We start from the raw sequence: 14,445 nt of genomic DNA, 5'->3' as shown, positions 1-14,445 counted from the left end.
ATAAGGTGTCGAATTGCAACAGTAAAAGATAGGTAGGTGGAAGATTCGACTGGTGGTCGTGAATTCGAACGGACTGACAGGAGGAATCCACAGCTGCCATTGTTATGCTAGATTTTAGACATCCCATTATCTAGCTGTAAATATTTTATGCCATTTGTTTCACGTACTTTTGTTTTCGTTAATCTTTAAAAGTGGACTGGAAATTATCACATATTTCATCAACCCGACGCCGAGATCATCTGTGACCCGCTTCCATTTGTGTCCACAGTGAAACTCCTCCCACATCATTGTAAAGAACCGCCGTGACAACCGTAGAACAAGATCGTATGGGACGAGAGTGCCACGGGACCCCATCATAAACAGAACCTTTAAAACCAGATGAATCTAGGGAAACTTCTGCATCCGGTGCGTGTGTGCGCGGAGAAACCCCATTATCATGGAAACCACGTAAACCACTTCCTTAGTTTGCTCATGCGCTGAGAAGGCAAGGAATTTAAATAGTTGTTTAAAAAAAAAGAACGAAGTTCTTGCATCACACCGTCGTTTTAAGTGATTCTAAATCGGTAAATAAATTTCGTAGCATGCGAGTCGTGGAAGCAGGCCACTAAACGTACAAAGTCTGTTGTCATGGGCAGGTCACCCAGGCGTTGGTGTCGGACGGTGTGACGTCTTAGCGACCAGCCTAACCTACATCCAGACCGCATCGGCCGCAAGAAACAAGGCTTTGAATCTGGACGTGGTTATTGAATTTCGCAGACGACGGCGTTGGTGTCGACCGCCAGACATTTGTTCCTAGTTTTCAGTATTGTAATGTGATGACTGGCAGGTTCTCCAAGGCGGCTAGAGGCAGTTATTGTTACGTCACCGTTACCTAACAGTGATATCTGCTGTTTATTCCACCAGTGTCTTCCCGATCAAGTGATAGTTCGTGTTCCTCCATTCTCCGTTTCATGGTAAAATTCGCGAATGAGATGTTTTACATCTTGTCAGCATATCACAGTGTTGCGGATACTGAGTTTGTGGCATGGATGTAGCCTTGTGTGGGAGACGTTTTATTACAGCGTATCATGTGAACAGGTTTCCTGGGATTACCTCATGACAGGAACTTGGAGCCGTGAGTCTTGGGTGAGGCCGCGAGAATCGCTTGGTGGATGTTTACCGCCACAGCTGCCGCCGTCGGCGCCTAGCACGGGATGGCGCCTCACACGGAGAGGGGGGGCGGGGCGGGCAGAGAACCCAGGCCGGTTTGGGAGATCACCGAACTCAACCCAGATACTTCCGTCGGGAAGACCAGATGGGATGAGGCGGAAGTACTGTTGTTGCTCGCTCGTACAGAGAGTTTTGAATTAATGCTACTGGGGAGCCATCGTAGGTCAGTGGTTAGCATACCGATTATATAATTTCACACACGGGCCAGCCTGGGTTCATATCTTTGACGCGGCAGTCGGTTCTCAGCCACCCAGCTGTTCGTCCTCCTGTCGGGTTTTGTTTTTAACCATCTGCCTTAGGCTGTAGTAAATATGATGTGTTTGTGTGTATGTGTGTCTGCGTCTGTGTGTGTACATTAGATTATCATGATTAGGGCTTGTAGTTACCCATGCAGAGAACAACTCGGTTCATATATATATATATATATATATATATATATATATATAGTGAAATTAAGAGCAAGATTTTTAAACTTGATATCGTTCATCACTACAACGATGAGTAAATAATAAGTGAGCCGCGAGGTAGATGATGACAGGGAAATCAGAAGAAAACGGGACTGGGAAAACGGAACAAGGGAAGTTGACTTTATTGTTACGCACCACAAGGTATCCAGACCAAGTGGGGGGTTGGGGGGCTGCTGGACGAGAGAGGATGTGGCCTTGTGTCTGGACACTGAGTTAGCTGTCACCAGGCCTTGGCATAATTGTTGACTGAAGTAACTGTAGAAATGACGGGAGCTGTCTATAGGGTAATTGGGGGTACAAGTAAATGAAAACTCGTATCTCTGAAAGCCCGTGAGTCCGAGAAATGTTTAACTGGAAGTCTGATCATTTTTTTTCTTTTTTCTTTATCGCGACCGTCGTGGCACGGGCAAAACATGCCTTAGTATGGCGATCCCAGGAGATTGTAAAATGGGATCAGAATTTCTTTAGTGTCTGTAGTCCTGTGTCTTAAAGGTGGGAAGGTAATAGGAAAAGGGAAGGATGAAAGAAGGAACGTTTGCACAGCTTAGCTGCTTGAGGGAAGGAGTTGCCATAACGGTCAATCCTGGCGCGGTTGGTCTTCACGCAAAAACATCCATGGGGAGCAGCAGGCAGACGGAATGCCATGCGTGTGGTGGCAAGCATACATGCATACAGCTCACGAAAGCAGTGAGCCAAAGTAATACCTGTAGAATACGGATGGGCAGCAGCATCACAACGGACGAAGAAGGATGGTTGGAGTTAGGTAATGCCAAGAGAGTTAGTGAGACGGAAGCCCTGCTTTGGAGTCCACTCCGGCTAAGAAAAAGTTTGAGGAATGATGATTGAGCAGCTCTTCATAATGGGGTAAAGTAGATCCCTGTCGATGTTCAAATAGCTGCTTACGAAAGAAGTAATTACAACTGTACAGCTTCCCAAAAGCTTTCGGAAAGCAGATTTTGCAATGCATATTACGTTGGGTTTCCACGATATAGAGGATATGGTTTGTGCCCAGTATGTTTATATTATGGCGAGCATTATTGTTGGTGCTTTAATACTAAAGACAGGAAAATGGTTAGCAATATTGAATGTAACCAGTGTTCTGCCTCTCCACTCCCGTGTTATAACGCAGGTTCGAATTCTGGTGTGTGTGTTCAGTACGAGAAAGAGAGCTAGTACTTGAAAACATATGCCTGAGCAGAGCGTAACAGTAGTAGTTCCAAATGTAGGCGTCCCTCTGGACATGGCCTTAGTCCAATGTCCGTACTTTGAGCACTTCAACACAGCTTTGTTCACCTGTACTCAAGATATATGCGGTCGCCTGTGCGATTTCCATCACACCTAACTCTGTGAGTTTCATGAGACTTTGAGAAGGTCATGAATGATACTGTGAGTGTTGTTCTGTTAGCTCTTGATACACTGACTTCATGGAGAAAACCCTAGTTTCATACACTCCCTTCAGTTCCACACCACAACCATGATGGATGGAGGACTTGTTTGTTTCTTCAGATCTGAGTTTCTAAAGTATCTTATTTATTTCACTCAACTCGTTAGATTATAGTAGTATAAAGGCAAACATCTACGTGTATCGTTTGTTAAACAGATAGAATTGAGAACGCAGGTAAAACAAAATTTTAAAAGTTAACTATTTAAGAAAAACGTGGAGTAATAAGAGAAACCTTTTCCATGGCAACACAGAATAAAAGTAGTAAGGTTTATTTTGTACTCTGTGTGTGTGTGTGTGTGTGTGTGTGTGTGTGTGTGTGTGTGTGTGTGTGTGTGTTACGGATGCTAGCTTAATGATAGCTTCTAAATCAAACATATGTATACATACATTCTGGGTCTAGCGGCACGAACGACAGTAAACATAGCTGTGGGGAGATTTTTACTGTGGACAGAAACCGCAGTTCAGACCTCACTGTTGATCTTAGCGACACCGCAACGGCATTGAGCCTTGCAGCAGCAGCAGCGTCACTAGGACCTTAAGATGTGTAAACAAAGATGACAAGAGTGTTACTGGACCTCAAGAGGTTGTGTGTAAAGTTGACACAAATAATAGCAGTGTAGCAAAAGATTAACACCCAAAAGAAAGCGACACAATTGGTGACAACCACATGACAGCAGACTCGCAGTAGATTAAACTATGCTATATGTAACAGAAGTACGCCAGTAGTGGTCATATACGTAACCGATAGACTAGTAGTGATAGTATTATCAAACAACAGTAAACTGATAAGCGATAGCGTAACCAAGAGCGGGAGGCGTCAGTAACGGCCCTGTAGCTGACAAAGATAACAGAGATTATGTTTGTGTAGCCAACAGTTGCTGTAGAAAACATGTGCAGCTACTGTAGTAGCCTAAGTAAATAGTTTAATGACTGCCAAAATAATAATGATTCAGTCAACAACAGTAGCCCAAGTAACGAGCGTAACAGAATTAACGGCGGTGCGTAACAGCGAAAGATTTTAAAGAACCTTGCAAAATCGTATAACATTCCTAAGAACAACATAACATTTATCGAAAATTGCCAGAGACCCGAGTCGAAAAAACACTCACAACAACGAGACACCAACAACTGGCCTCTAAAAACAGGAACAGAAGGCTACACAAGAACATTGTCAGCAACAGGAAGCTGTAACGGGAGCAGTGTTAAGAGAAGTACTGCCGACCCAGCCAACAAGGGTGAGGGAGGAAGGGAAATATGGCGGCTCATTGTTTTCAACGGCCTCATGGGTGCGCGCATTCCTCACCACGCACGCACACACGCCTGGCCCCGGGGTTCGTGCCGAAACAGCTTTCCGGGTTACATATGATTCGTGTATTCTCCAGTGGTATTAACGCTTCAGAACTAAAGCATGAAATGGTTTTTAACCTTAAGGTTTTGACTCGATTTGCGGCTGCTTATGGCTGCTTCCAGAGTGATTTTAGTCATGGCGAGAGCAGTAGCCTAATGATTCTGTTCATCATCGGTTGAGGAAATGCTCGCTGTTGGCGTCAGCTTAAAGGCGAGCGTTTCAGGTGCCACTCGAACAGCATTTTGTTGGTAATGTTACAGAATGATGTAATTTTGGGATAGAGATTTACAGTCACCAAAAGAAGGATATGAATGTATAGTTTGTTCTCTCCTGCTTTTAGGTAATGGTGGTGGTGGGAGTGAGTGACGAGAGAGGGGAGGGTAGGTGCCCTGGCCCTAGCTTGGCCCACTACCCGGGGTCTCACAAGTACTCGCCCAAAGGGGACTACCCACCTGGCTACGACAGTGACTCCAACAGTGACCACAGCAGTAGTGGCCGGGGAAGCGGGGGTAGCGACCTGGGCAGTGAGGTAGACAGGTGAGCTACTTCCGTGAACCTTTTGCACATTTATCTGATATATATGAAGATGTTTATTTCCCACATTTTGAGTATTTACAGAGTGGCGGAGTGTTGAGGAATGCCACACTTCCTGACCTGTATGTTCTTCTGTGGTCCCCCGTAATCAGGGACGGCTCGCGACTTGAGGACAGCGGCCGTTACAGTTGTGACGGCTGCCACAGTGACAACCAGACTCCCTCACCGGCCGCGCAGCAACAGGACAGAGACGCCGCACCCTCACATCCCGCCCCTAGCAATACCAACAAGAAAGCCCATACGCCCGAACAGCCCAAGGCAGCCAGTCATCATAAAAGTGACAGTCAAGAACAAAAGGAGGTGCTGGCGCACAGGTTGGAGAGCCATAGTTATTATTGTGATTCGAAGCATAAGACAACTTCCTTGAGGTAGCATAAGAATTCTTATAATTCTGCTATTGACTACAATTTATTATCTTAATACCAAAGCATTGCAGTTATTTATTCTTTTTGTAATGCATACGTAACTGATTTATCAGATGGTTCATAGTTTAATAAGTTACAGTTTGGGGTGATAATGATGCGTTTGTTGGGTCGGTAGGCGCGAGCCGCGGAGCGCACCCGTCACCCACCCGCCGGTGGACGCGCCACTTTGTGGCCAGTGCGCCCGCCGAGACCTGGCCTTCTTCGACCCCGTATGTATTGGGTGTGCATCCCTCCTGCGGCGTCCCACTACCACTCCTGCCCACGTGTTCGCTGTCATGAGGCAGTGGGTGCCGCAAGTCCAGCACAACATACATCACTTTGTCAACCAGGTTAGTGCGCTGACCCCTTCAGGCAAGGTTGTGGTAAATGGATATTTTCTGCTGTAGTTTCCACTGGAAATGTTCCTGGTGGTATATGATGGACTGTATAAGACTTGAATTCTTCACTTACAACCATTCACCCATCAATAAGTGGCAGGTATATTTTGGCAGCCATAACATTGGCCCATTTTGGTGTAACGCATCTGATAACCCAGAGGGGCTGTTGATTTATTTTTCCTCCTTGATAGATTATGTTTCCACCCTCCCGCAGCTGCTGGGCATGGGGTGCCACGTGGATGACCGGGACGCCCTGACGGACATGACGCTGCTCCACTACGCCGTGAAGGCCGGCAGCAACGGTGTGGGAGACCCGCCAACCGCCCTCTTGGTCAGTAACGAGACTCAAGCCTTAACCTCCTTGAATAGAACTCTAATTAGAAACCTCATTATACCTCTTCTTAAGTTGAGGTACTGCCGCACATTTTGTGTTTTTATTAAGAATTTGTTCGAACAATGATTATATTAAGATAAAACGTGGCTACACATAAAAACTTAAGTTCCCAAATGTAATGACAGTACTACGAAAACGCAAACATATGTAAAATTGAGAATATATATATATATATATATATATATATATATATATATATTATGAAATTCTGAATTTTACATATTGATTTGCGTTTTCTTGGTGTTGTCATTACGAAAATATGTCAAATCACTCCATATCTAACCTCTTATCAGAGATTTCGCGACTCGTAACTTTAAGCGATATGACAAGTGTCCGCTAGTGGTAGGTGTTGCATTCCTAAGCCATCAGTAAAAATTGCTCCAAAGAATCGTGTGCAGGCGAAATATCGATATCACATGATGGACAAGATAATTTATGCTTTTTACTTCACTAGAAAGTCGGTGTAATGTTCCGGAAGAATTTTTTTTTTTCCACCGATTACTGTGTACATACACGCACACCTAGTCATGCACAAACTCGCCCGCCGAGGATGAACACTCTCTCTCTCTCTCTCTCTCTCTCTCTCTCTCTCTCTCTCTCTCTCTCTCTCTCTCTCTCTCTCTCTCTCCTTACGACAGATAAGTTTGTTTTCCCCCCTGTCTTAGAGAACAATTTTAATCTAGCTGTATTATATGTAATGTTGCCTACCTTGCATGACCGACATGGCGAGAGTCACTGAGAGAGCAGGTATCGATATGCATTGAAGAGATACGTACTGTCACGCTGACTAGGCTAGGCTGTTACTGTTGGGCTAGGATTACTACCACACCCGTCACGCCCTAATAGCAACTTTAGTAGCATTCACATCGAAATTGTGGCTTTTTTTTTTTGTTATTTTGGTGAATATCTTCTTTAAAAATTTTATTCTGACCTGCAGTGCTAACGGATTGCCTACCGTCGGCATTATTTTTTTCTATTTTCGTAGTTATTGGCTCTTATATGAGAAACTTGGATCAACATGTATTGCAAAAGTAATGCTCTCAACTTTTAGAGCGTTAACGTAGGCTCGTGGCACGAAAGTAGTGTGTATTAATGGTGTCGGTTAACTTATTGGGATACGTTGGGCTGGCAGATTACACTCAGATTTTAACAAAACCGTTGTTTTACTCTTGATGATGATAGCCGACGTATTTAAGAGGGCAGTTCTTAGTAAAGTGTAGTTGACTGCATGAGACCTTTCGAGTAATAGAATGACAACAATCCTGACTTAATTATAAGTTTGTCGCTTTTAATGGCCTTAAGAGCAGAGGTCGGGTATGAGTCTTTCACAGTGGGTGTCAGCTCCCGACACTATCCACACCATGGTTGAGAACTCTTGTGTCTGCACTTGAACCCTTAGCTTCAGTATTGTGCATTTTTTTTCTAGCGTAAGAGATATTTGAAGGTGTTTACTTTAATTTTACTGGAAAGCAGACTTGTGTTTAAGAAGGATTTTCGTCAAAAAAAAATGTATATACTAGAAAGAAAATAAAAATCGGAAAATTATAAATTGTGAAACAGGTCAACTATTTGTTGATATGGTACAAAAATTACTGGTCGTAAGAGAATGCCCTTTGATTCTCACAAGGCCATCTCTCCAAGGGTAAGCTAGGCCACCCGGTCAATAAACTGCAGCAACTTGACCCAACCTGCCGTGGCCTTAGGAGAACTAAAGCTGTGCGGTGTTGCATGCTGCTGCTTCTTTAGGTTAGATGATTCAAGATGTATATTCTCTTGCTTTTTTGACCATCTCTTCAGGATGGAAGTCCGCTGAAAGAGGAGATGATGCTGTAGCAGACCAGGGAGCCGTGTACTGATGGTTATGATGCCACTACCTTCGTGTGAACATGACGAGGAGGTTTCCAGGAAAATGAGGCAATTTTTTTTTTTCCGCACGCGTTATTTTTAAGTAACCCAGTATTGCAGTGGGTTAGGCAATCGTGCAAAGTGGTTTATGCAACTGCGCTGAGATGAAGCCATTGTCTTAATGGCCTTTGCATTTCTCGTGTTAATCAAGAAGGGATTATTGAAACGAAACATTTGAAATGAGACAAGTTATATTGAATATTGCATTCCGTTACCCGTTACATTTTCAAATCTCGGGGACCAGTGATTGAGGGATTCTGTCGGTATCAATGTATTGCATGCGGCGTGAAAGTGAACGGCCTGAGTGAAGTGATCATGAAAGTCGGTTCAAGACGTGAGGAAAATAAAGTCTGTTGTGTGGCAGGTGAAGCAGAAATCATGTGTGTGGTTAGCAGTAGTTAGGTAGGAGAGGCTACGTGACGCGAGACGTACTTATCGTGAAGATGGGCTTCCATTGCGTCCTCAACACAGACGTACTGTAAACAATAAGGGAAAGCCTGGGATGCTTCGTCAAAACATCAGAGAAGGAGGACTTCTGGAATCGCCTGAATCTTCGGTGTGCGCCGCCACCACCACCCGCGCGGGGAAGGGGTGTGTGAAAGTCACCATCAAGGACTTGATTTATGAGGGTAAGTTTCCAGATGAGGATTATGCGCTCTACGTCGCATCTCCTCCACTAACATTAAAGCTTTGGTGAACGGGTGTAGTGAGCTTAGAAAGTGTGTCGAATCATAGTGAGCTAGAGTTGTGTCTTTAGCACGCACATAAAGGCAGAAGGTACTCAGGGGTTAGGAAACAAGCATATATATATATATATATATATATATATATATATATATATATATATATATATATATATATATATATATATATATATATCCCTGGGGATAGGGGAGAAAGAATACTTCCCACGTATTCCCTGCGTGTCGTAGAAGGCGACTAAAAGGGGAGGGAGCGGGAGGCTGGAAATCCTCCCCTCTCTTTTTTTTTCCAAAAGAAGAAACAGAGAAGGGGGCCAGGTGAGGATATTCCCTCAAAGGCCCAGTCCTCATCCTCTGTTCTTAACGCTACCTCGCTAATGTGGGAAATGGCGATTAGTATAAAAAAAAAATATATATATATATAGTATTGTGAGGATGGTGCTGATGGGAGGGAAATGTGGGTGTGTAATCCCATAGATTTTGACACTGCACTTGTCTTGATAGTTTTCATAGTTTAATCTAATTTTTTAAAATATATTTCCATTGAAAAATAACATAAATAACCAATAGGTTCTAATGCTTTATAAACTCCCCGAAATCACTGGAACCGCAGTGCTTTGATTTCAAGGGCGACGGTCAGGTGGTGGGTGGAGCAGGCAGGCAGGCATACACAGCAGCGGTGGTCGATAACACCCTCCTCATTACATTACGGGAGGTGCAAGTCAGACCCCCACGGATATATTTAGCTGTAGTGAGTGGAACGCCTCATTGTTCTGGACAAATTCAGAGCGTAGATTAGTTGTTTTTCTTTTCTTTTTCTTTTCGTGGACTAGAACACAATTGTGACGGTTTATTCCGTATCATCACCACTTTGCGCGATGATGGAGGGTGGGGGGGAGGGACTGGACAGTTGGCGCCCAAGTCACGCACACCTGACGGTAAACTTTCTCAGCGACCACAAGAACACGCTGGAAAGCCAGAAGGAAACATGCTTCCCCCCAGACTTGTGAAACATGTAATATTACGTTGATTACGATTAATTGCCACGCCGTAACCTGGAGTGGTGTCTTCTGCGGAGCTTACGACAGAGTTTTCGTGCCGTAAGTGGGAGACGTTTTGTGAGTGGCGGGAATCATAAGTGTTGTTCAGCTTGGGCGGGCGCTACCTCCCTCGCCCGCGTTCGACGAGGTAGTAACACTGACGCCGGGGATGACCACGTCAAATCTATTATATATATTTTTTCCGTACCTGGCCCTCGCTCGTACCTCCTGCGTCTGTGGTCACCAACTGACGAAGAATGTCGTGCAGCAAGTAGCTCTCACAGTACAAACTGTGTCAGTGTGAACGAGGGGATCTTAGGATCAGGTTTATGTTTGAAATCTGTGTCGGGAAGGCAAGCTGATTCTCGGACTGGATTGCTGCGGTCTGCTCCACATTTCGTGATCGTCATTTCATGGGAGGGCTCCGCTTGCCCACTGTCAAGACGAAATATAAAATGTATCAGTTTGTTGCAGTTTTTTTTTTTTTTCACAAGCTTCTGTCGTTGGATTGTGCAGTGTAGTAGTGAGGATTTGAACGTTTGGTAGGCTGTACTGGTTGTCAGTAACAGGTTCACATGGGCAGCTCGTTATGTTCTCAAGTGGACGTATCTCCCAAGAGTTTTGCCACATTGTTTCGGAATTTTGCGTCGGTACTCGCGTGTCAGACTGCAATTCATAAGCCAGCGGAGGTTGTTGGGAGATGGGAAGTTACGGTGCGGGCAGCGCGGCTGTGACGGTTTTACGTTTCACCAGCGTTTGAGGTGATGATGCACCACCGCTAGCATCACCCCCAGGCGGCGGGCTTCACAGGCGAAGGGGGGTTTTTAAGACTACTTTCACCCGGAAGTGTTGAGGGAGTGTTTGTCTGTAGGGCACTGTGAGGCTGCTCTGGCTGCCCCCGGGCTCAGCCACAGGTCACCTTTCGGACAATGGCAGGAAGTAGAGCAGAAAGTGAAGCCGCTTTGCTCCTGAACCCAGTGGCATCGCGGATCCCAAGAAGTCCCATGGCTCACGGCTCTGCCGGAAAGGGGCGGCTGTGAGGGAGAGGGTTGGGGAATACTTAGGGAAGAGGTAGACGTGCGGTGATGCGGAAGAAAAGGCTTCCTGATACAAATAAGGAGAGGCACCTGAGGGAAATTGTAATTGCATGGCAAAAAGGGAAGCCAAGAGAGGGATGGCTGTCGAATAGAACTTCCAGGAGAGGCGATACTTTAGGATTGCTTAAGAAATGGCCCGAAGGACAGGAAGCACTAGACTCGTAGAGGATGGCGTGTGGAGAGGACTAGAAAGAGAAGCGGTAGTTAAGTCTATTTTAGGCTGGTTATGTAGAAGAAGGAACTGTCAGGAGTGATCATCAAGTATTGTTTTTCTGGAGATAATGAAAAAGAAGGTTGCAAAGAGGAAGGAAGAGTAGCATGGTAGCGACGCTTAGGGCAGAGGAGACACTGTAATTAAGACACGCCTTGGGGGGGGGGGGGGGGCACATTCTTGTTTACACACACAGTTGTAATTTATAACGTGTGGAGAGTGAGGAGCAACCAGTGACTGTGTGTGTTATGTGGTCAGTGTTGAAGTGATAGTCTGCTCATTCTGTATACTCGCAGAGTTTAGTATTGTAAAGTAAGGATGACATTGTGATGTGGCGTGTGGCATACCCGGAGGATTGATGTACGAGATATGAGCATGTTTCTTTCATTAACAGTCGATATCTGTCTTGTTGCTTGCGGACGTCAAGAAGCAGGTTCGATTCACCGTATGTTTAGTAAGGCTTACGAACCACTATTACGTATTGTTAGTATGACGCACAAGCATGAACCAGGAAGATTATTATGATACCTCCATGACGTGCTACCGTCCTCTGGTAATCACAGTCATTTTCACGTTTAAAAGAACGGCAAGTTGACATCTCACAATTTCACAGTAACGCCCACTTTATCTTACATAATTTCAGTTGGGTCTGGCCTCGATGTAAAATCATAGCTGCCGTTTTGGTTACAATAAGTATTTTTTATTCGTGCAATTCTTTTATTTTTTTTCTGACAGGGCGGTAGATCAGATAATATTTTGGCAACTGGTTCAATTCTGTTTCCACTTCATTACTCAAGGATTCATTTGATGTGTAGAAGAAAAGGTTTGTCAGTGTCAAGACGCGTGTGCGTGTGGTAATGCCGATGAGCAAACACATCATATTTTTCATTACATTACACCAAGGAGGGATTGCGGAAGACCCCATCCTACCCGTCACCATCTAGAAGTCAAAGTGAAGTGTTGGGTAAGAACATTCGTGCCAATTAACCTCACCTGAACCCCAGCTGTGGGGGTTTCCGCCCAAACGCGCGCCAGCCTCAAACCTAACCCGGAGGTGACGCTAGAGAAAATAGCGTCCAAAAAAAAAGGAAAGAAAAAAAAAACAAGGGGGAAATAACGTTGACCCACCGGTACCGATTAGCTGTCAGAACAACCGCTACATAGTTTTGTGCCATGCATCTCCCTGATTTGATACTTTTGGGTTTAGATTCCCTTACGTGGGTTGTAGATTTTGCATTTTACTGTAGAAACACAACAGTGGTTCCTCCCAGTCCCCAGTTTTGGGGCGAATGCAGCAGACGACATTAAGGCGTAGTATCTTTATAACGTGAACATTGAAGGTTGAAAAAAAAAAATGCAGCGTTTAGGAGAATTGAGGCAAAGTTATCATAAGTTCACATGATTTCTGGAAGTGCTTCACCTACCTTTATGGAGCGACTAGTTCTGGGATGATTACTAGAAAACTACAGACTCTCACCTGATTCTAATATTGGCTGATATATTAATATTTTTTCCCAGGAGGAAGACTCGTCTCTATTGATATCCCATGTATTTGAAGCACCTGTACTGATGACCGATCCTTCCTCCCAAGGTTCTTCAGTACCACCATGCCTCCTACTTGTCTGTTACCTCCAGAACTTTTCTCTGAATTTTTGTCTGTTTCAGTCAGCCACGTTCATAATGTCTGGGGCATTTCAGCCTTTATAAAGCATTGACATAAGTCGTGAAAGTAGATTTGATAGTTTTATAAATTATCTATGATAAACTGGAATCTGAAATATTCTTCATATATATATATATATATATATATATATATATATATATATATATATATATATATATATATATATATGATCGCCATTTTCCGAAATTTCTCTAAAAGTCAGGGCTGTTGCGTAGCGCTCACCGCAAAAAAAAAAAAAAAAAATACATTCGAGAATAAAGCGTCATCTGAGTGAGGTGTCTTTGAGGTGTTATGTGTGAGATGGAGAAAGTGTGTGTTTGGTAGACTAGCTATTCGAATGTCCGCAGCCTACGTGTGGGTGGAGACGGGAAGAAAACAGAGCCTACCTGGGCTAGGCTGTCTTTTTCTCTGTGCCCCGCACCCACACTTGGGGCTGCTGGCGTCCACTCCATGAACGTACAGCGCGTGATCATTTTCCCCATGGACTCATAGGAATATATATATATATATATATATATATATATATATATATATATATATATATATATATATATATATATAAAGAGCTTGTTTCCTGTCCGTGTCACGACCTGGTGGGAAGGAGGGAGAGGTGTGCAGCTAACTGTTCCTCCTCTTCTTCCGGTGTGTTGGTGCAGTATGTGGGCTTGTGTCACACCAGACAGCTCCCTCGGGTACATTATTCCACTGACCCCACCAGAGGAACGTGTCGGGCTCGGCCGTTACCTTAAACACTGGACTTCCTTCCGGCCTGGTGTCTCTTACCTGGACCCACCTCCAACGCCTTTACTCCTCCCTCATCGCCACCACCACCACCACCACCACCACCCAGCACCAACGCACCACAAACCAGTTGATTACAGTCCTGACCACCACACAAGCACTGTGAACAACTAAGCATAGTGACTTTTCGTTTCTCGTTTTATGAGCATTTTCTCGAGGTGTCAGATCACTGGCCTCAGTAAATGTCGCGACAGATATTTCTTAAGGTTTGATAATAACTGGCCGGTTTGGGCCGAGGGTCGCGCTACGTTTGTAGGTACCCGAGGAGGACGTGAGGCGCGGGACGTGTCAAACATGAGTAGCCTTAGCATGGCCCGCCAGAGTTGTGTGTCGAACGGTAAATACTGGATCGTATATGGTACACGGCAACTGAATGATAAATGTATAGGGCGGAGGGGGAAAAGAATGTTTATTCATTTTTTCTTAGATGAAAAATGATAATAACGATAATTATAATAATGATAGATTATGATAAGTTTAAGTTACACTCGATGACAAATATTGCTTGAAGGTGGTTAGGATTGTTTGGCTAATGGTTATGAACTGACATTGACCGGCCTTAATGACCCAGGCAGTCAGTAGGTCCTGAACGCCCAAACAACCAGTTGAATGTAGCACAGGCCGCTGACGGTTCTTAACGACCCAGGCAGCAGTCTATAACCCAACAGCCCAGATAACCAATCAGGCAGGTGGCAGGGACCATGAATATAATAAGTTTGTGTGTATTCTTTATGAATCATGACGCTGG

General features: G+C 44.5%; 1 protein-coding gene across 3 annotated transcripts in view; it reads left to right on the top strand.

Annotated features, from left to right (window-relative positions):
- LOC139764559 (CAP-Gly domain-containing linker protein 3-like) overlaps positions 1-14,445 on the top strand; it is a 47,750-nt gene that overhangs the window by 15,972 nt on the left and 17,333 nt on the right. For all 3 annotated transcript variants that reach the window (XM_071691337.1, XM_071691335.1, XM_071691336.1), the window contains exons 2-5: positions 4,809-5,005; positions 5,155-5,376; positions 5,603-5,816; positions 6,079-6,195. In XM_071691337.1, coding sequence (XP_071547438.1) covers positions 4,812-5,005; positions 5,155-5,376; positions 5,603-5,816; positions 6,079-6,195 — 747 coding nt within the window. In that variant the 5' untranslated portion in view covers positions 4,809-4,811. The remainder of the gene's footprint in view (positions 1-4,808; positions 5,006-5,154; positions 5,377-5,602; positions 5,817-6,078; positions 6,196-14,445) is intronic.

Source organism: Panulirus ornatus, chromosome 50 (assembly GCF_036320965.1).
Source record: "Panulirus ornatus isolate Po-2019 chromosome 50, ASM3632096v1, whole genome shotgun sequence".
NCBI lineage: Eukaryota > Metazoa > Arthropoda > Malacostraca > Decapoda > Palinuridae > Panulirus > Panulirus ornatus.
This window is presented reverse-complemented; position numbering and strand designations above follow the sequence as displayed.